Below are 22,974 nucleotides of genomic sequence, written 5' to 3' on the forward strand. Positions count from 1 at the left end.
TAGTCCACATGGAGTTCTTCTATCCAAATGGCACAATATGATAGATCTGGGTGTATTAACACATCAAATTGAACAATTTGGCCTATTTAATAAATACAAACGACCTCATTTCTATTTTTTTTTAATTCTCACCACCTCTATTTCTACAAAGTTTCAAAGTGAAGTCTTTGCTCTATTCCCTTACTCCTCTTTACTTGACTTTAACTGACCTCTCCTTTACCTCTTTGTCTTCCGCTCTCACTTACTCATCCTATGAAATGTGTGTGTAATTAAATGGTAAATGGACTGGTTCTTATATAGCGCTTTTCTACTCTTCTGAGCACTCAAAGTGCTTTACACAACTTGTGCATTCACCCATTCACACCCATTTGCACAAGCACATTGATCTAAGTGCTTTTTAAGTAACATTCACACACATTCATACTCCGATCGATGCATCGGAGAGCAATTTGGGGTTAATATCTTGCCCAAGGATATTTGGCATGCAGACTAGGGGAAGCCAGGAATCAAACCACCAACCTTCCGATCAGTAGATGACCTGCTCTACCGCCTGAGCTACAGCCTAACAAGATCAGGCAGTAATTGAAACCTCTGCACTGCCATGGGAAACCCCTGAGTAATTAAACCAGAAGAAAAGCAGAGGTCACAAACACTGGGACTTGGTTTAAGGAAAAAGGACTAATGTGTTGATTGTCACCAAAGGGACACACTGCCAGCCCTGTAGTGTCATTGCCACCTACTGGCTACTTGTTGGAAATGCAGTTTTTATTTATCATCAATCGTGCAGGTGTTGCTCATTTACAGGAGATGCCAGCATGAGTTACCAAGATTATAAAGCACTGACTATCAAAAAGCGGAATAAATGGAGCTTATTCACGTTAGTTTGGCTTACTGAAGAGACTGGAAATAAAACCATAACTGTAACACAACATAACATCCTTCTTCTATTTTTGTTGTGTTTTCGTGCAGCAGCGGCAGGCTCTACCGAAAATGAGGAGCGCGTGTTTCGACAGCGGATGCGTCCCAGGAAGCGTCAAGGTGCCGTCCGTCGGAGAGTCCACCAAGTCAACGGACACAAGTTCATGGCCACCTACCTGAGACAGCCCACGTACTGCTCGCACTGCAGGGACTTCATCTGGTTAGAAGCACATGCACGCTCATGTCTATAGAGTGATTAATATGCGCACAGTCGTTACAGATCAGCAGAAAGAAACCTGTAAATAAAGAAAGAAAAATAATCAACAAACTGTAGATGAGAGTGTGTCTGCACTGAAGACGGGACGGGAATGTGGCAGCAGTGCAAAGAGATGAAAGCAATTGCATTTGCGAGTCCTTCTATCAAAGGTTAATGAATCCAGAGTCTCTCACTGAAAATGCCAAGGTTGGTTCAGAGTGAACGTATGAAGTGTTGATGGGTTAATAAAGAAAAAGTTTCTTAACTGACCAGCTGTGTGTAAACATCCGTTTTACAATAGCTGCTTTTCACTGATGTGCGTTCGCTGTTTCACTTCCTTAACCCGATTTTCTCCCAGTAATAACCTGCTCTCTTGTTTACACGTAAGCACAGTGGATGCTGTGAAGTGGGGAGTAACAAACAAAGCCAGCTGTGTTTGTTTCCATCCCAACAAACGGCTGTTAGCTTCACTCACATGGAAACCATGTGGCCTCGGTGCTCCGCTCGCTTTCAGCTGCGCTCTGAAAGAACGTTTGATGTGTAATCAGAATCACAAGGGAGCTGTGCTTCGGTCTCCGAGTGGTCAGGGTCTGTGATGTGGTGAATCAGCAAAAAAACTGCAAGGAGTCTGTTTAATTTTTGTGTAAGCTCACTGTTATATCCTGAAATAATCTCTGAAAAATACGCCCTTTCAGTGGGTTTGAGAACAGCGCCACTTTTCGTTTCTTGCCCGTTTATAAATGTGTCGGAAACCAGCATAGACTGCATCATTTTGCAGAGGCTGAAGAATCCACTGAATCTTGCCGAAGAATAATACTAGACTCCCATCATCCTCCTGGTAGAGTTTTAGGAGGAGGAAAACTTTCAACCTCTACCTTCCCGTATGTGTGCAAAAAAAAAAAGCCAAAGGAGAAAGAGAAGATGCTGCAGAATTTGCATGATGTTAAACACAAAAAGGCTTTTTCCACAAACTGGCTTACAGCTGCGCTTCTTTCTCGTTTATTAAATGAAACACATTTGCTTTAAATTGGAAGTAAGGACACACGGTTTTAGAAAAACAACCACAACAACTGGTTAATGACATAACTGAGAAAGAACTCCCTTTTAACAGGGAGACACTTCCAGTCGAACCAGCCTCAGGTTTAAGCGCCTGCTGTAGTTAGTTAAGCAGGAAAAAGATAAGTGGCAACTAGGGCTGCCACGATTAATCGACTAGTCCCGATTACGTCGTCTATTAAAATCGTCGACAACTGATTTAATAGTCGACGCGTCGTTTGAAGCTTTGTAAGATCCCAAAAGACGCAGGAATAAGTAGTAGGATTTAAGAGTGTAATAACGGACTGAAACAGAAGATGGCAGCACTGCATGTACAAGGATGCCAGCTGCCGTTAAACCCCGAAGAAGAAGAAGCTCTGTCCCAGAATTCATAGCGCAGCCCAGCTCAGTTTCCAACAATGGCGGCAGCTAGTTAGTTTTAATATTACTCTTATTATTCTTTCTGGGTCACAAAATAAACGTTTAACATATTTTCAGGCGAGAATGTAGCTGTGTAAACTTCAAATATCTGCTCGGTTTATCAAGACACCACATATTTTCAAAAGCGCTCCGACGTTTTCGGAGACGTCTGTTACCCACTAGCTCGATAGCTAGCTGGGGGCTAGGCTCACTAGAGTCCGTGAGAACACCGGACTCTGGATAATCGTTTTCGAACCATGCTGTCTTTCGCTACTCAGGTTAAACATGATATATAAGTCACTTAGATAACTTAAAAATGTTATTGTTTGGCTTTTTTTTAGTATTTTATTTGTTCCTGAGTAAATGGGTTTGGCTGAGATTAAAGTTATAGTTTTTACACAGCTGAATAAACATCAAGCAGACAGCTGATTATCAGAAGTGTGAGATGCTCCAGAATATACTCCGGTGTCCCGTTATGTTTTAGATAGCAAGGAGTTTATTAAACTTCACTGAAACAATCTGCAAATTTCATTAAAATTTAATAAACTATCATCTTGTCTTTATTTTTAGTTAACACATACCTTAAACACTTAAAGCTGTAAGCTAATGATAGTTATATAAGAGCAGACACATGCTAGTGCAATAAGCTGTACGTTTTATGTCCAATGGATTTGATTAGTCGACTAATTGCAAAAATAATTGGTGACTAGTCGACTATGAAAATAATCGTTTGTGCCAGCTCTAGTGGTAACAAACAGGACAAAACCCAAACTTTGGAACAGAGTAGACAAATCAAAAAAAAATTATTTGCATTGAGCAAATACAATGAGTCCTCATCATTCAGGACTTTATCTGTGAAAGACTGATTATAAATTCAAAGTAAAGAGAAGTTAATACAGGTGAAAGATAAGCCGTTTTTCTAGGCCCTGGTAGAAGCTGATGTAACAAATTAATGGACTCGTTTTCCAGCATTACTATGAGATTTATAATCATTCAGACATTGATGTTCACTCATAACCTTTATGGGGCTTGCAATAAAGCTTGACCTTCAAAATCAAAGTACTGTAACAATTCTAAATCAGATATTCTATTTTCTATTAAATGCAGCTTAAATAATCTTCTAAAATTGTGACATAAACCTTGAAAAAGGGAATCAAAGTTTCTAAATTATGTAAAAAATATGAAGAGGGCAGTCCACAACACTTTTTTTTTTAACATTTCTCTTATCTCTGTCTGATTGTAGGGGGGTTTTAGGAAAGCAGGGCTATCAGTGTCAAGGTAAGACAATATTTACCTTTACAAGTGGCTGCACTTCAATCACACGTAAAACCTGTTAATGTGTGTGTTGTATGTGTCTACCTGCTGCAGTGTGTACCTGTGTTGTCCACAAGCGCTGCCATGAGCTGATCATTACCAAATGTGCCGGCATGAAGAAGCAGGACGACATGGTCGGGGAGGTACGGATGTGAAACACTTTAACAACCTACGCACGGATTCTTAAAAATTTCAGGGACCACTCTAACATTAGATCCTTGCAGGTTTGTCTTACTGTCTTTTGATGCATCCTGCAGGTGGGGTCTCAGAGATTCAGCGTTAATGTCCCGCACAAGTTCAGCATCCACAACTTTAAAGTTCTCACCTTCTGTGACCACTGTGGGTCTCTGCTGTGGGGTCTGATGCGACAGGGGCTCCAGTGTAAAGGTACAAGTGAGCATGTGACGTTCTTTAGCTAATACAACTGTAAGCAAATTAAAGATGTCTGTATATTATCGTTCGGATAAACTCTTTCTAGAATCTGTTCTGAAACTGTTCTTACTCTTCTTGCTTCGTTTCCCAGTTTGTAAGGTGAATGTACACAGACGCTGTGAGAGTAACGTAGCTCCAAACTGTGGCGTTGATGCCAGAGGGATCGCTAAAGTCCTGTCTGACCTCGGAGTCACTCCAGACAAGATCTCTAACAGTGCCCAGAGACGGAAAAAGGTTTGGAAATATGCCAGAGTGTTCTCGAGAGGCTTTAGAGTTATTCTAAATTTTATATTTAATGGTATTTAAAGGTTTTTCTGAATAAACAGTGGAAACTAATTGAGGGGCGTACCCACTGGGGATGTGTCCGTCAAAAACCATGTACTTAAAAGATGGATCTACGCACTATGGTGTCAACAGCTGCTGTGTGAAGTCCTGTTATGAAGCCTTGCGATGAGCGTTTTCGCTGTCGCCTGCATGTGGTGTTAACATACCGACCGTGAATCATAAGTTCTTGATGAAAATGTTGATGGGGACATGTTTTCTGTGAACAGCTTACTCAGGCTCAGGATCCTCAGCAGCCGTTATCAGGGATCCCTCAGATAGAAGACGATCGCTCAAAGTCTGCCCCCACCTCCCCGTGTGATCAGGGTAGGCTCATTTTCTGACTATTAAACTCTGAAGAGCAAACAGAATGGAGACACACGCACAGCTCTTATTTTTCTTGGTTTTCTTGCAGACGTGAAGGAGCTGGAGAACATCCGGAAGGCTCTGTCGTTTGACCACCGCGGAGAGGAGCACAAAACACACCCACTGTCTTCCTCCTCGTCTGTGGACACGGTAACGTGTGACACGCACACGGGAGGCGATGGGAACAGCGTCGGAGAGGAAAGCGAAGAAAGCCAGGCGAATGGCGAGGTCAAAGGTCACAGCGTTCCAGAGGCCAAGAGGATGAACCTGCATGACTTTGTGTTTATCAAAGTTCTGGGGAAAGGAAGCTTTGGAAAGGTGGGCTCACTTCCTCTGCAGCTCTGTTTGTGAAATTCAGTAAGATGTGCAGTGAAAAGGATGGACCGGAAAACAAAGACGAGTTTGTGTCATGTGACCAGGTGATGCTGGCGGAGATGAAGGGCACAGACGAGGTTTATGCCGTCAAGGTGCTGAAGAAAGACGTGATCCTGCAGGATGACGACGTGGACTGCACCATGACTGAGAAACGGATCTTAGCATTGGCCAGGAGACACCCCTACCTGACACAGCTCTTCTGCTGCTTCCAGACTAAAGTAGGGACACAAACACACACACACAAACACATACGCACACAAACATGCAGACATTATTTGCACCTCCAGGGGGCAGCATTGGACTTAGAATCTGTACCATCGTACATCAAAGCTGACAAGCTCTCTTGGAGAAAACATTTGCTGTTTGTTTCTTGATGAAAACTTCAAAAGTACAACAGATTAAAAAGAATGAAAATAGAAACATTTAAAAAAGAGGGAAACTTTCACCCAACAAGTGAAAGTGAAATCCATCACAGGAAAACCTGAATCAAACTGCAGGCTGTTCTCGAACTTTTTCTCTGCTGCTTTTCTTTTGAACATCTTTAATCCAAAGCTTTGATCATTTGTTGAATTTGAAGAAATAAGATAAAAATAACTTACATGTTCAGGATAAAAGATTTTACTGCTCTTCTCATTTTGATTATTTAGTCTTATTAGATTATTAGTAAAGGGGATAAAAGATCATTTAAAACCTGAGAAAAACTGTTAGGCAGTCTTCTGTTAATTCTTTTGTAATTTCCTTTTGTTTTCTTCCCCTCTCCTTAATAGAAAAACGATTGTTGGGTTAAACTGCGTACATCTTGTGCTCACACTACAGCTGCTTTCACACGTGCACTGCAGCAGTGTACTTTTCTGCTTGGCAGGGGATTATGTTGGATAGAACATTAGCTGATATTTAACCTGCCTGAGTGATGTTGGATTGTTCAGAGGTACAAATGGTGCTGCTAATAGTCCGGTGCATTTACCACTGGGAGGTACGTGCCTCCTTCACACTCAGGCTCCTCGCCTTAGGCCTCCTGGCTAAACCACGTGGAGTGTTTCCACCCGTGCAAATGAAGTGAGGTGTGATCAAAAAGTTTCAGTGATGGTTCTCCAAACGTCTAAACCCTTACCTGCTGTAAAGACAGTAGGTAGCTGAAGTTTGATTCAAGCACGCCACCTTGCCTTGGACTTGTTACGCTGTGACGTCTGCTGGATTCACTTCGGTGTCAAATGAGCAAACCTTAAACTTGATTTATTTTCAGAAAGTGGACAAAGTCACAGGGATGCATATCTGGGTGAGAGATCAAAGGCGAATGTGGGTTGCATAATCATTGTGCCCTGTGCTGACACAAGATGGCACTGTGACATGCTGTTAAATGTTCTCCCTCAGGATGCTGCAGTAACACCCCAACAACTTAACCTGGGGTACAAATTCTTAGTGCACAATCCTGTAAAAGTAAAAACAAATCCTCAATCCTCCCTTACAATGTGGTAGGTCTAGCAAAATGATGAAAAATTACCAGCAGCGATTTTCCACATGAAAGTCTTGTCTGTTTGAAAAAGACATTGATGCTAGCAAGTTTAAGGTCCACAGAGATATCACAGGTGCCAGGCCAGGACCTCCGGAGCGTGCTCCAAAAATCGCTTCATTGTTGGAAGCTGCCTGGACATCTCTGAGAAGATGATTTTGAATGAGAGGTGGCTCAAATTTAGGATTTAAGTGACTTTGTGGAGAAAATATCCCAACTTGATCGTCTCAGACTTCGAAGTTCATGTGTGAAAACGGCCTAAGGCCATTACCTGTCCACCCCTTGACCTAGTTGTATTTTAGGTTCATTATTTTGGGTTAAATAGGCCCTAAAGGAGGACGTGTTAACAGCTAAGCATGCCGTGTAGGTTTGTAAACACATCCAGAGCAGTAATAGACTGAGAACTACAGCAAGACAGTCAACCTATACGAGAACTATAATAAGAGAACTGCTCTGTATTCACTTCTCAGAACACATCACAACTTCTCGTTATGTTTTGGATCAAATCGTCTTCAGGTGTCATATTTTATATCTGCTGAATGCAACATTTTATGAACTGTGCTGTTAAACAGGCAGCTTTTCAAGCAGCTTTAACACTAAAGCAGCGAAGCACCAGTCTTCAGTCTTCTTCCTCCCTCGTTCACAGGTTACTCTGCTTTCATCATCTCCACTTTTAGCGTCTTTATCCATCAGTACTTTAAGTTGGCTGTGACAGACAGACACACAAAGGGCAGCCGTGGGTGGGACGCCCCTACATGGGCAGTCCTTTCAGACCTCTGTATGTTTTGTCTATTGTGCATTACATAAATGTTCCTGTCGGGAACCATATAGTGGCTTTGTACATGCACATGTGTGAGAGCGTGTGTATTTATGATAAAGCTACTTCCAGGTGTGTCCTTTCTAAAATGCAGACGAGAGCAGGACACATAATTCGCTGAGGTGCAAACTTCTTTCTGATCAGCTTGAACCTGAAGAGGTTCAGGTGTTAGCTTTACACAAGCTGCACACACAGTCAGCGAGGTAAGCATGAACGTTTGAGAGGTTTTGTTATTTAAAAGAAAAAAAGCTGAAACCTTTATTTTTTTATTACAAATAAAGCATCTCTTCAGCTCTTTCCTGAAATAGCTAAAACCACTCATCAGTGTCAATGTGCCTTCATGTGTGCACTTTCACAGCCTGGTGGAGCTGAGTACGAGAAGGCAAATGTTCTGCTGGATTTATAAATTCTTTGCCATCCCTCTTTACTGCGAATTACAATTTAATGTCTAATCATGCCCGTGTGTGAAAAGCCGAGGCAGCTGTGCATTGAATTTACACTGAGTGAGTGAACGCCATGTGTTCTGCCTCCTGCACGCTCTACCAGACCATTTAAAGTTAACACCAAGGGTGTCAAAGTCATTGTAGTTGGCTCAATTTGACCTCAAATGGTCTAGACCAACCATTGTTCACCTTTAATGAACCATCGTTTTACCAAACAGATGAAAGATAAACATCTCTATTTAAAAATCTCTATTTTTCTACTCTGAAAAAGTGCCATTAAAATTTATGGATCACAGTACATCTACAAAAGTTGCTGTGCTGCTTATTTATGACCCGTGCAACTTCACATTTGGAAGTTTTTCTTTAAATGTGCATGTATTTTCACTGCTATTTAGCAACACTAGTGACCCCACATCAATACTACCAGCGCACTTAGTTATAAAATTGGAGTTATTAATGACTTTTCTGCTTTTTTTCACACTTTTCAAAAAGCCATCCAGTGCACTTTTGTTCTCAGGTCTGCATGTTTGACGTTGCTGGTTCAGACCCTTGTTTGAAACAAACAGAGGCTGTATCCCAATTCAGGGTCTGCAGCCTTAAAGTACGCAGCCTTAACAGTCCACAAGGGCCGCGTACTCAAAGACCATTAAGGCCGGAAGTGCGAGGCTTGTGAAATGGGACGGTCTAGCCTCCGTTGCGCTGCCCAGGTTGCCTAGCAACCATGATACTAACAGCTGGAAACGTTTCGTACAGCTTTGTTTGACAGAAATGAAGGAGAAAATCTTTTGTTCATTTGTTTGTTTGTGTCTACATGAGCTTTGATCATTCTCTGTGAGATTAAGCTCAGCTATTGAACGGCGTATATTTTAAAGTAAAGGCTGTAAAACCAAGTTAGTACAAACGTCACTATTGTCACATAACTTTGCCGACATGTGGCCAACAGTAATGTTTTAATGTTCTTCGTTAGTAAACATTTGCACATAAATAAGTGACATAATATTCAGTACTTACTTAAAGTTTACTCTTCGGCCGCCCCTCATCCGCTGTTTTTTTTCGGCAAAATTATCCACACCCACCGCCGCGCTATGCATTCTGGGATATGTTGGGCCATGAAGTCTACACCGCCACGTCTTTAAAATTCAGGGAAATGAAGGACGCATTTGAGGGCCGCATTTCGAGCAGCCTTTGGATTGGGACAGCCTTCGTCGCGTCGCGGTGATGTAATCGGCCTTAAAATGCGGCCTTTAAGGCTGCAGACCCTGAATTAGGATACAGCCAGAGTCTTTTGAGTAGTGAGGATGCATCTGATGCAGAGAATTTCCCATCATGTCCAACATGTGAGAAAAGACAGCCTGCTGGCTCTGTCCCATCCCAGTGCTTCCACCAGCATCCAGAGTTCAGCCTGGTCACGCAGGAGCCATAAAAGCGTAAAAGCCTATGATGCATATCTCTCACACTTTGGTGTCTGGTGTGATCGGCAAAATAATTTGATCCATTACTGACCTTTGCGTCTTAAAAGTGAAAAATAGCCATTTCATGTTCATGTAGATAGACAGGAATCGGTTGTATGAGATAACTGCAAATGCAAAACAGATTAAAGGTCAGATAAGATGCTGGGATTAAATGCGTGAAAACGTCTTTGAGTTCAGCTGAAGGTCCTGAAGGTGCCGTTTGAAGATATTTCAGTCGTTAAAACAATCTTTAAAAAAGTTACACTATATGTTCACTACATGCACTGTACACTATAGGTCTGCTGTAAATGAGGCATTTATTTTAGAAGACTTGCTGTGCAGTTCTTACAGGTACTAACACTTCTGAGAATTCAGATTATGTTCCAGGAAATGATGTTTTGACAGGAAATGGAATATACACATACTGCATATGTGTGTTGCTCTGGTCACAAGTTCACAGACACTTGTCACGGCCATAGATGTCATGGTCATTTTAGGCTTTCTATGATTTTTTGGGGGGTGTGTAATTTTTGCAGGGTGGAATGATTCTATAGCATTTAACTTTTATGGTTTTATAAAACAATCGTTTGCACAACTTTGACAATATTTAGAATTTTCTCTAATCCACACAGGGTCAAAATGATATACATACACATTATATACATAATTCACACTAATGGTCAGGTTCCACTGCATGCGAGTTTTTCTCAGTTTGTTATATTTCATATTTCAATCATGCCACACCACTGAACTTTACTTATGTGGAACCCTCAGTTTATAGAAGGTTGTGCCTCTGATATCGACTGTTGTCAGTTCAGCAGGTAGCTTCCTATCTGCAAAAGTGGATGGATAAATAATAAATGCATGGATTTATTCTCTTGCTGCTTTCTAGTTTCCTTATCTTCACGTGGTATCGTTTTTCTTCCATTCTTTCCGTCATCATCTCTGAAGAGATCTGGAAAGAATCAACATTTTTCAGAGTTTCAGTTAAGTTTCCACTCTAGAATTGAAACCAACCATCTTTGAGATTTGTCATCTGGTCCAGCTGTCGTCACTGGACCGAAGTTCAGGGGAGGTTTCGTGCCTCAAAGTTAGGTTAACATCAAAGTAAAAAGTCAGAAGTGTGAAAGAATCTTCAACCTTCTCATTTAAAGCAACATGACCTCACTTTCGGGAATAACTTTCTTTGATAAAACAGCGCTTCTTTGTTCTTTTCCTTTTCTGTGTCAACAGACCATCAATCGAGTCGCTTCTCAAGGTGTGTTTGCTGCTGCCAGTGATCCATATACCGTATTTCCCGGACTACAAAGCGCACCCGAATATTAGCCGCACAAGCTAAAATCAGGGGAAAATCCTGTTTTGTACATACATTAGCCGCACCTGACTAAAAGCCGCAGGTGTTTCAATGTTGACTTATCATATGTAAGAGAATATGCACAAAGGGAATTGTCAGGAAAGAGATGGCTGTTTGGAGACACACCCCTTTTATTAATATTTTGAAAAACAAGTTACGGGTACATATTTGCATAACTTTTTAGGTATATGTACAAGTAGCGGTAATTACAAGTACGAAACATGTACTGTGCTTCATAAATGAGTAACAAATGTAGTACATAACAATAACCTACAGCATACCAGAAAAATAGATTCGGCCTACCTTTTAGGCTCAGGTGCAGTGACACGGCTTTAACAAGAAGAAAAGTCAGGCATTCACCACCATCTTTCTCTTCTTCCTGCGCACTAAAACCACCAAAGTCCTCTTCTCCAGTGTCGGAAACGAACAGGCTCAGGATGGCTTCGTCATCCACTCTCAGCTTCTCTCCTTCGTTGTCACTTTCAAAACCAAACAAATCCTCGTTGTCAGTGTCAGAGTCGAACACCCTCAGAAGGGCCGTGGCGCTGTCCTCATCTCCATCATGCAGCAGTCCAGCCCTTCGAAATCCGTTGGTGATCGTGGATGTTTTCACACTTTTCCACGCTGTCAGAATCCACCGGTGGAGTTGAGCATAACTTGCTTTTCGCAAGTTTATCGCCGCTCGTCATCCACGCCTCCCACTGAACGCGTAGCGCTACTTTGAAGTTTGTTTTTCGCGCTACTTCGTACGGCACTATGTTGCCTGGCGGATGGACATGTGACCAACATACCACTCTTGAACCCCGATCCTTCCGCCAGGCAATGTAGTGCCGGAGAACAGCGGAACAAACAAAACAAATCGTCTTACGATATCACAAAAATCATGGACAATCCATAGAAAAGCCGCACCTGACTAAAAGCCGCAGGGTTCAAAACTTGTGCAAAAAGTACAATTACGGTAATACTATTTTTAAGACATTTCCTCCTTTCAAAACATTAAAAAAAAGGTCATGACCTCATGAGTGTCACCATAATCACCTTCTTTATAGTTAAAAATCTAGAAGAAGTAGACAATTAAAGAAATGTTTGAAAGGAAGAGAATTATGACACACTGGTAAAGAGATTATTTCACCTGCTTCTGCTTATACTTCACATTGCAATAATTCTGCAAGGGACCAGTGGGAGCCAGATATGTCAGGGAGGAGGCATATTTTGCAAGCTGCATCTGTATTTATTTTCTCTGAATGCTCTGGAAAGTCTTACACTAATTGATGGCGTTTCCTGTTCAATTTATTTATTCCTGTTATTTTCCTCCAAAGCGAACACAAACGTGTGTGGAGTCGACAGAGACGGAGAGAACGATAGAAAACGTATTTGTGTCTTGCATTATTTCGTCTTTATTTTGTTCTTCCTATTTTTTTCTTACGTGCACACGCGCGCGCGCACACACACACACGCGCACACACACACCAGCGGTTATTGAAACTGTGTTCTTGATTGAGACAAAGGGACTGCAATTCTTATGTAACAGCTTTGATCCTTATCAGTGATGTGTATCCCATATGTTGTGTAACCCCCACCTTCATCACCTGCCTCACCCAACTGACCCCGTCTACTTCCCCTCACCCTCCCACCTCACTCTTCTGAGAACACGCACTGAATGCTCTGTAAACAAACCCACATGTACATGCTGCATATACAACGACACAGACACAGCAGCGGTGTCACTCTTCGCCTCTTGCAAAACGCCAGTCCCACTCAGCCGTTCACCGGGCTGATCTGTATCGACTCAGTGTGCTAGTCTGACCGTGACGATACAATGTGGCACTGATTTAAACTGAAGAATTTAATCCAAGAGATTGATTCTGACATTCATTTCAAGTGTCTGCAGAAGGATTTCTGTTTCTTGTGGTGTTTTCACCATCCGTCTGTTTTCCACTACTTGGAGTTTAAGCCGAGGCGCCTAGACCTCGCTCTACTCAGCCACCTCCTGCAGCCTCACTAAGGATGTGTTCAGGAGGTGTGTTAATCAAAGGCCTGAGCCACATCAACTGGCTTCTTACTATGCAAAGACATAGCAGCTTCCCTCTGAAACTTCCCCAATCACAAGCTTCTCAACCTTTTTCTTGGAGAAAGCTTCACCACCTGTATCCACAATCTTACTTTTTTGATCAGTACCCAAAACTCATGGCCATAGGCGAGGGAAGGAACATTGATCTACCAGTAAGTCAACAGCTTCCCCTTTATGGTCAGTTCTCTCTTCACCACAGCGCACTGATACACTGTTTGCGCTGATACGCTGCCTTCAGTCCATCTTCTCTCTTCCCGACTTCTAACAAGTTCCTGAGATATTTGAAGTCTTCAACTTGAGGCCCTGACTCATCTCCAATCCACCCTTGTCCAAATGACAACCATGCCTTGGTTTTTCAGATGCTACTTTTAATATAGCCTACTAATTACTTGTAGGTTATTGTGATGGACCGAGCAGTGAAGGAAACTTAGGCACAGGTTAAAGTCCAAAAAAATTATTTATTTAACCTAAAAAAAACAAACATAATTGGTTAAATTATGGAAAAAGAATCAAAATCTTGGGCCCATAAAAGAGGTCAAAATAACAAAACTCTACTCAAAGTTGACAACACTACTGATAACTCAGACAAACGGACCTAACTTAATGAGACAAAGGGGAAACTTAAATAGTGGCTGATCAGCCCACAAAAACAGGAGAAGGGGTAAAACACACAAAACCTAACTAAACCAAACATAATGAACTCCAATTCCCCCCCATGGTCCCGAGTTATGGCATGAACCAATTTGCAGTCTTCCTTTAAAGCTTGCTCCGCCCCTTTTCCACCTCTTGGCTCCTTAATCAAGGGACTGGAACAGCTGCAACTAAGGTAACTCAGAAAACAAAAGATTAATCATACATAACAGTGTAAACTAAAATGTGCGCACTTATTTTAGAATGCAGTGTTATGTGGATATGTGAATTAACTCTAAACAAAAAACAGTTATTTATTGTCCTGTAAATTAATTCCTATATTTAAAGAAAGACAAATGTGAATGCAATGTTACTTATAAGCATCTACACTAACATGGTGGGTATTACCACTGTGTGGCTGTAAGTGCAGCACAGTTATACAAAGCTAGAAGCATTACTCCACTTTAAAATAATAATTATGATTTTTTTAAAGAACCCCGAAAAAAACTCTTATCTCACCTCAGTAACCAGGTCTGTCCCTTTAACTCGCGGGATGCTTCAGTGGCCTCTACCTGCAGGCCTCCGGTACACAAGCCTGTCCAGACATGTTGTGTCGTGCATAATCTTTGGTGATGAATACATGGACGTGGTTATGCAAGTGTTTGTGTGTCTGTCTAAGAGAGATTGTGCTAATTTGAAATTTTTTTTTTTCTAAAGTGATAACTGTAAAATCCATTTTCTTTGATTTATAATATTTATAGGATTTTTTTTAATTTAGTGCTTGTATTGATTCATTTTATATAAATGTGAGTAATTCCAAAATTTGAGAAAACTATCATTTGGATGATTTATTTTTGTTATTTTACTATTTTTTTTAAGTTATTTTATTATATTATTTGTCTAAATCTATTTTGATAATTATTGCGGTCGATTTTTACATTATGCATTTTTATTCAATTTGATTTTAAACTTCTGACTACATTATAAGATATCCCAAAACCCGATGGAGGCACTGAGTTCATGGTGACATCACTATGTCTAAAAAAGTCTTTGTACTTTGTGTGACCTATGTTCTACCTACAACCGCCCCGCCCTCCTCGTTCTTCTTAATCGACTGTGGGATCACAACCGTTCCCCTATCGGCCTAATTACTGCCGAGAAATGTAAATAACATTATACAACAGTAGCGCCAAGGCCTCGTTCTGCTCGATACACTGTGAGGCTGAGAAGTGAAGTCAGAGAAGGAGAGGATGAGGAAATGCAGATGGCGAGGAGAGCAAACTCGAGATGATGAGGGGAAGACGTGAAAAAGTCTTTTTTCAGTATTTGTGATAACAAGATGGCTGGTGGTATTTGTGTTGTTGTTTTCTTTTTGCCAAAGTGAAGGAAAGATTACATAAAGAGAAGCAGACGTTGAAACGGATTGGTTTAAAGGGGGGAAAAAGTAGCTGTGATGTAAAGAGCCGGTTAGATTGCAGTGGAGAGTGAGTGTTTTTTTTAATGAACTCTAAGAGGGAAAGATCAGAGGAAGCAGGGATGGCCAGAAACCAGGCAGGTACATTAATGAACCTTTGTTGTTCGGTGCTTAGGACAGAGAGCGACAGATGGACTGACACAGAACGATGGAAGGACGAATAGAGATGAAGACAGCCAGAGAATAACAGACACAGACTGAGGTTTAGAAGACTGAGAGCAGAGATGAAAATCAGTCAAACTCAACTCATGTGTCTTACTTTTTAACATCTGTTATATCTGCAACTATTGACATTCACATGTGGCGACATGAAAATTATTTGGAGTTATCAATTTTTTGTCCTATTGTATGTAAAGTGACCACCTTTGCTTTTGCAGTAATAATGGATAAAGCAGTTTGATAGATATCAATCTTGCAACCTTGCTTTGGTCATTTATGTGTGACACCACGTCTCAGCTGAGCATCGAGCTCATTAGCACTCCTACTACCACTACTTAGGATGTACTAGACTTACTAATTCATGCTTATAAGCTCTGCTTTTGAGGACTTTAACCTGTCACGACACAGCGGATGTCCTTTTTGTCACTGCCGACACTTTTCTCAAACTCTTCAGCAGCAGTGTTGTGCACAGTTCAGCTGAACGCTGCCCCCTGTGGCTCAGGTAACACAGGACATTATTCACTTTAACTTCATCATAGGCTTTGTGTCAGGGTTATGGCTGGGGTCATATCTTCCCCTTTATATGGAATTTATACATAATTTAGTAATTGAAGAATTGCAAGGCCAAACTGTACCTCAGAGACTTTGATTGAAAGATAAGATCTTTTTGCTTTTGAAGCTATGCTTGTTTTGCTAAAATGCAGCCTAAACCTAAACCTACCTGTGGTTTAGCAGTGACCTGACCTGCAAATAACGTTGTGTGCATGACGTTGGGGGTGCAATATCTACATCTACATGTGCTTTTATGTGGACAGTCATAATATCTAAATACAGACAACCTAGTAGCTATTTGTGGTAATAGCAAACTTATTTTATTGTGAAATTTGAACCTTTCTTGCAGCTAAGCTAAGTTAAAGCTAAAGATGTGTTTGCAGTCTTTAATGTCATGTGAGATGTAGATGGTGAACTAGAGCATAATTTGCATTTAGATTAGATATTAAATATAAACTAAGACCAGCACCTGATGTTACACAATACAAATGTAAGTTGCAAGGCCTGTTTTTGACACCCTTGAACTGACCCCATCTCTTCACCTTAGACTGAATGTAAACACTCACAAGAAAAACTTCAAACATATCCACCCAGACAGCCAGTCTGGGTGGATATGTTTGGATCTGGGTGGATATGTTCCAGGAATAGTCTACTTCTTATCATTATGACAAATCTTCAGTGGTGTTCAAGAAAGCTGGGTGATAGTTAGACCCTTTACAAGTCACTGTGACACTATTATGTGAATAGAAGATGTCTTCTGAGCGTTTCTTCTGGGCAAATTAGCTTTTTAATAGACGGATCAGTAGTAACAACCAGCAGCCTGATGCCAGCTCTGTGTTTATCACCTCATCAGTACAAATTATTTGGATGTGTGTGTGTGTGTGTTCTTGCACTTCTTGTGCAACCTTTAAAATGAGAGCATTTTGTCCTGTCCTCTTTTCCCCAAAGAGCTTTTTGAGAGTTGCAGTGGGGTTAAAAAAGCATCTCTGACAACCATTAACCCGATGTCAGCAGTGTCATGCTGCTCCTTTCTTTGCACAACAGATTTGACTGGCACCATTTTTGCACATTTTCAAATGAAAAGAGGAAAGCACTGGTAACATTGACAGTGCTGTTATTACAATCGCGTCTTCACCCATCCATTTTTTAACTACTTATCTGACTAGGGTGGAAGGCAGCTGCGGCCTAGCCTAGCTGGGCAGAAGGGTTCAGCCTCACCAGCCCATCATAGGGTTTTTTGTCGTAGTGGACTAATGTAGGTAAAGATTTTTTCATTAAATATCATCTTCTGTCTCTTCCTCAGTTTATGTTTCATACTTTTTGCCCTTTTTGGTTTCTTGGTACTCCTGTTTTCTATATTTTTTTGCCCTTCACTCTGTGACTGGTTGCAACAGATGGCTGCCTCTCCTAAAGGGCCATCCACACAGAGATGTAGTTGTTGGTTGGTCACTAAAGCACAGTCCAGGCTCCGGTTGCCTAGGTAACCCTCCAATGTATATACTACCCTGCCATATGTCTGTCAACAGTGTCCTTCACTCTCATTGGTAGTTGCATTAGTTGCTTGCTTTGAAGTTGAGAAAACTTTATCTCAAGACCTCTGCACCAGACCGTCACCTAATGTGTTTTCTTCTCGCCATGTTGCTGGTAATCACTTCCTCTGTTGTAGCTGTTCTTCCTGATTGGGACGCTCTGATGTTGTACGATGATTACTTTAGTACATAAAGTAACTTGAGATGATTTTTGATGTGTACTTGGGTTCATTTGACTTTGCAGCCAGTCAGAATTTGGCCTTAATGTAGCATCCATCCCCATGGTTGTTGGGCAACACATTTTTTGCTTGTACAGGCCTGCGCACAGGTTTGTGTCCTCAGCTTTTGCGTTGGTCCTACTCCTAGAGAAGGCAGAGGGAGCCATAAATACAGTTTAATATCTTTGAGCGTTCAAGGAAACCAAGAAAAAACATGAGCAAACAGGAGAACCAACAGGTGAACCTTCTCAGCGTGAGGCGAACTTTTGCACTATTGTGCCGACCCATCAAAGTACATATTTGGCTTCATACGTCCCACTCTCTTCTGTTTTCCAGTTATCCTAACATCCCTATTTTGCCACTTGTTCCCTCCATCCTCCTCTTTTCCTCCTGATGTGCTGCTGACACGTTCTCACTCTGTCCACACATTGAAGATGTGCAGGGAGTGCTCACACATGTATGGATGAACATTATCCTCACTGCACTTTTTTGTTGCTTAGAGACAGAAAAAACCTTCACACACAGAATCATCTACCTCTTTGTCCAGTTCAAAATCACACAAAACACACACGGTGCACAGTTCACCTGATCGACCTTTTATAGTCACCTGACATTCCTGGAAGTCTGTTTCTCATTAAATGAATCACAGTCAACTACTTACCTCCTTTTTTTCTCTTTTGACCAATGAAAAACAAGTTTTTCTTGTCATTCATTCATTTATTTATTATGGGAACAAGGAGTAAGAAGATATTCTGAGGGAGAACCAGCAGCCCACACCAAGTATCTAACTAGTGTGTGAGAACAATAAACACACACAGGCACAACATTCAGGTTGCCCGGCCAAATATGTGTCAGCCTTGTTCTTTACAAAACTACAGTCATTAGTTGAGGTATGTTTGCTGTTCTTGGGTTGCAGTTCAGGCATAGACAAACATGTAATTTTATACTTGAAACCTTTACATAATGCATTCCTTAGACCTCAGACTTGATGTTTACTTACCTAAACCTAACGGTGGTAGAGGTGGCAGGTCAGAAAGGATTAATATAAATCAATTTTGATTTTGATCTTATATAAGATTTTCTTTTGTTATAAAGTTTGTCTTTAGTTTATCATGACATTTTTTTTAATATAGTTATTGACATTATTTTTTACATATATGCACCAAAAACTAAAGTGGCTTAAACTTGCATTCTTCCTAATGGCCAGCAGGGGGAGAAAAAGTCAGATTCTATAAAAAGTCTGTAAGAAAATTACTTTTTTGATATAGTATCTCAGGTTTTTCTAAAAAAAAATAAATAAAAAAATTATGGTCCAATTAGTGGAAAATAGAAAATAAATTGAGCTATGTTTTAGTGCACGTCTCTCTGTTTCTCAGTTTGAGCCTGGAATATATAAGCTTTTTTAAGAGCAATACCATACACCACACAGTACCATACAAACTATGCAATGTCCACAATTTTAAAATGAGCAAAGTGTGTATTTTATGGCTCTGTTTTTTTATCTTGTTATCTGCCATTATATATATTTAGCATGTGTTGGAAACACTGACATAGTTGTGGCTGAAATGCCAAAGTAGTGGATGACTATGACCGTCTTTTATATACAGTCTACGGTCTGTCCATGGAGACACATCATCTATAGGCTGCTTCCAAAACTCTAAATTGCTGCCAACATTTGTTCGTATGATTGAGTTAATTACTGATTTCTGGATGTTGTATTTTTGTGCCAGAGCCAGAAAAATGTATAAATATATCCACCTTAAGCCACAGCTTATTAAATGTACATCTCACCATATTTAATTTCTGCTATTGGTAGCTTTTAATAACATTGGATAGTAGAAGGACATTTGAAATACAACAGACATCTAAAAGAATCAACATTTGTCAACTTTAACTTCCATTTGCGTAAAAAAATATATGTATGAAACCCTTACTGCATTATGCATTGCCCTGTATTACTGCTGTTGTGTGTTTATACATGCAGTGATTGATAAATATGAGGAACAAATTAAATTGAAGATTATACAGACTCAAGGCAAAGCCAAGAATGCAGGAATGATGTTTCTACTTATAAACACATTAGGGTTTAATATGTTTAACTGATTAGAATGCAGAATTTTTGAAAGCAAAAACAGGTTCAGTGGCCACACACACAGAGTACGCTCTGTCCTCCAATTACAATTATTTCCTTTTGCAAAGAGAAAAGAAAGTCCAGCTCTTCTCTTCAAGTCAACATCTGCGAAAAACACATAAATAAAATAAAAAGGGAAATAAAAGTATGAATCAAAGTTTTTCTGAAGAGTCGTTGTCACATCTGGAGTGAAAGTCACTCCTCAAAGTTACAAAACAAACTCAGGACCCAGATTCTGTTGAATGAAATCACCAAGTGAATCTTTACTGGTTGCCTCTGTGTGGTAATGACCAGCAGCCAAACGGTAATGGCTCATAATGTTCCGAGGAAAATGGGGCAGCAATTGAGTTTTTTTGTTCGTGCACGGACAAAAGTTCAAACCCCACTTGTTGTTTTTTTGTTCCCCGTTTTTGACTGACTTTGATGAAAGTGTTTATTTTAGCTTCATGTCAGCCGTTCATATTTTCAGGAGAGGAGAAGCAGTGCGTTACAGCTAACATTTCAACAACTGGAGTGGTGGAAAGTAATTCAGCAGATGAACACATCTTATCTAACATTTCTATAATTAGATCTCAGTTTTAAGGGCAATGTGAGCACATCAAAATTATTGCAATTTAATAAACAAATACAGAAAAACTCATCTATGCTGCACACAATTTACTTCTTTTTCTTCCTTTCTTTGATATATATATATATATATATATATATATATATATTTATTTATTTATTTTCGATACAAAAAATGTTCATGCCTTTTTAATTTGTCATTTTTTAAAATTATAAATATATATTTTAACTCAAAAGTACAGTTTTTAAATTTAATGTTGCTGAAACAACAAAATAATGAATAAAAAAAATCTATCTGATCAAGAAATCCCTCATCTTTGGAAAAGAGAATTTATTACAGAGAAATGTCTCTTTCCAAAATAAAAGCTATACTATACGCTTCTTCTGGGCTATATTCTCAGCAGCATATTAAACATATCAGGTCCCCATAAGGAGAATCATGTGCTAACGGCTGTCTAAATGACTCGGGTAAAATTTGTAGCATGCGTGCTTGTTGTTTTTGTCTGCTTCCACTTGTCTTTGCACTAGGATGATGTCGGAGTAAATGTGCAGTCATATTCGTTGTGTTCCCACTAGTGCTGTCAGCGTTAATCTGAAATGACGTTAACGCCACAACACGGCAAATCTCTGTTAACGAGCTACCGCGGATCGCCCCGTGTGTGGGGCTGGACGGCGTCAACACGTTAACGAGCTAACTGCGCTAACACACTAGTTCCCACCCATGTAATTGAGCATTGCGTGGCACAGCTGACATACTGTTTTACTTTAGTCCATGACGCGCTTACCATCAGGGTCATACGTCACATGAAAACCAAAATAGTTCCAAACGCCAGATCTGAATGATGATTTGCTGCGTTAATGCAGTTTTGGCGTAGCGTCATTTTAACGAGATTAACGCTGACAGCCCTAATATATAAATGTTTGTCTGTGTGTGTGTGTGTGTGTGTGATTGACTGTGTGGTCACAGTACAGAGGGTATGAGGTAATGGTTTGGGCTTATATAAGATGCAATGAGATTCAAGTTAAGACTTGTTTAACAGCCGGCTGGCACCAAGAGGGCTCATACACACAAACTTTAGAAACACACACACAAAATCGTCGGATAACCATCAAGACGTTATTGTCAGCATTATGTAGTATGTAGTGAATCGTCTGGCCGTGTGCCTCTAAAATATGCCCTGACTTTGTCTCTGTCTGTGTGTGTGTGTGTGTGTGTGTGTGTGTGTGTGTGTGTGTGTGTGTGTGTGTGTGTGTGTGTGTGTAGGTGTGTGCGCGCCCGTGTGTCAGAAATGGGAAGCCAGTATCTGTACATTTGTAATTACAGTCAGGAAATGTTTATTCATGTTTGATTGGGTGGGACCAGCTGGGACTTTGGGTACATTTAAACAAACTATTTCAACATCCTGTTTAAAGTCGCTTTCAGGAGGAGTGGAGGGAGGGAAGAAATTCTCTCTGAGGTGGACTATCGGCCACTTATGTAACACGAAATTTTGAGGCCTCTTTAAACTGATAACAGAGGGGAGAAAAGAGCCCAAGGTTGGCTTTAAATATACATGGCATGAATGTGACATGTTTTTGTGAATGGCCAAATTAATTTTTTTAATCAGTTCCGATCCAACTAAAGAAAAGCAACAATACACTACAGACAGTATAATGCTTCATTATGGAAGGTCCCTAAAAAAAGTAGCAATCCTGATTTCATGGCAGTTAAAAAGGATTAAAAAGGGATTAGTATAGTAACATATACCCACTGTACCTGTTTACAATCAGTTTTAGACTTGTTAGGCAGTTCTACACAACACAAAATAAGGTATAACGTCTACATAGGGACAGAGGTTGGTAAGCTAAGAAGACATGATTTTCAAATGCTGTTAAATTAAGTCTATATCCAATTTAATCATTTAAACCGCAATCTCAGCAGGTCAGCAGACCATAATATCTACCAACATCTGGTACCCTTATCATACCCTTAGATATGATAAGCGTTGACATATTTCATATAGAGCGTAATATTTTATCTCTTGTAGCCTTCATATAGTTGCTACACAACTGCAAAATGTTTTGAAGTCGAATGATTTCCATCGTATCTGTTATACTAACCTGCCTACTGGAAATAATGATAGCACATTAACCCTTTCACACATAGTGGTCACTACAGTGGACTACAGTGGCTATTCAAAGGCTGTTTTCTTGTATTTGTGCCAGTGTTGATGGTATACTTGCACATCAACCAGTACATTGGACAGTGATGTGTCCCTCCATACCAAATTCATAATTCAGATATGTAAAAAACTCATGTTTAAAAAAATGAAGTTCAAAAATCTTTTTTTCATGCCTAAAGATGAATAAAAATGTTTAAGAAAAAAAAAGTCCTGATTGAGGTTGTCATAATTCATGCATGAAAGGGTTAAAATGGTCTTATGAAGTATCTGTATATGAGAAGAAGAAAAGTTCGCAGTCATCTGCAAAATACCTGCTAATGTACAATTTTTGCATCCGAACAAAATTGGACTTCCTCGTCGTCTAGATTCAGCGACTCTCATTAAAGAACAATCAAGTCTTTGAAGCTCTGTAACTGCATTCAGTTAAATATATTTCAGTTCAGCTTTTAATAAAATATAGCACAAATTT

The 22,974-nt window shown here is 40.2% G+C and overlaps 1 protein-coding gene across 1 annotated transcript in view; it reads left to right on the plus strand.

Moving 5' to 3' along the window:
- The window catches only part of LOC102799087 (protein kinase C epsilon type-like), a 106,450-nt gene that overhangs the window by 51,403 nt on the left and 32,073 nt on the right, over positions 1–22,974 (plus strand). Inside the window, exons 3-10 of the mRNA XM_006783506.2 lie at positions 970–1,138; positions 3,873–3,907; positions 3,998–4,086; positions 4,201–4,330; positions 4,467–4,609; positions 4,927–5,023; positions 5,112–5,380; positions 5,482–5,655. Of these exons, the coding sequence (XP_006783569.2) occupies positions 970–1,138; positions 3,873–3,907; positions 3,998–4,086; positions 4,201–4,330; positions 4,467–4,609; positions 4,927–5,023; positions 5,112–5,380; positions 5,482–5,655 (1,106 nt within the window). The remainder of the gene's footprint in view (positions 1–969; positions 1,139–3,872; positions 3,908–3,997; positions 4,087–4,200; positions 4,331–4,466; positions 4,610–4,926; positions 5,024–5,111; positions 5,381–5,481; positions 5,656–22,974) is intronic.

Source organism: Neolamprologus brichardi, chromosome 13, assembly GCF_056152115.1.
Source record: "Neolamprologus brichardi isolate AB-2024 chromosome 13, ASM5615211v1, whole genome shotgun sequence".
Taxonomy (NCBI): Eukaryota; Metazoa; Chordata; class Actinopteri; order Cichliformes; family Cichlidae; genus Neolamprologus; species Neolamprologus brichardi.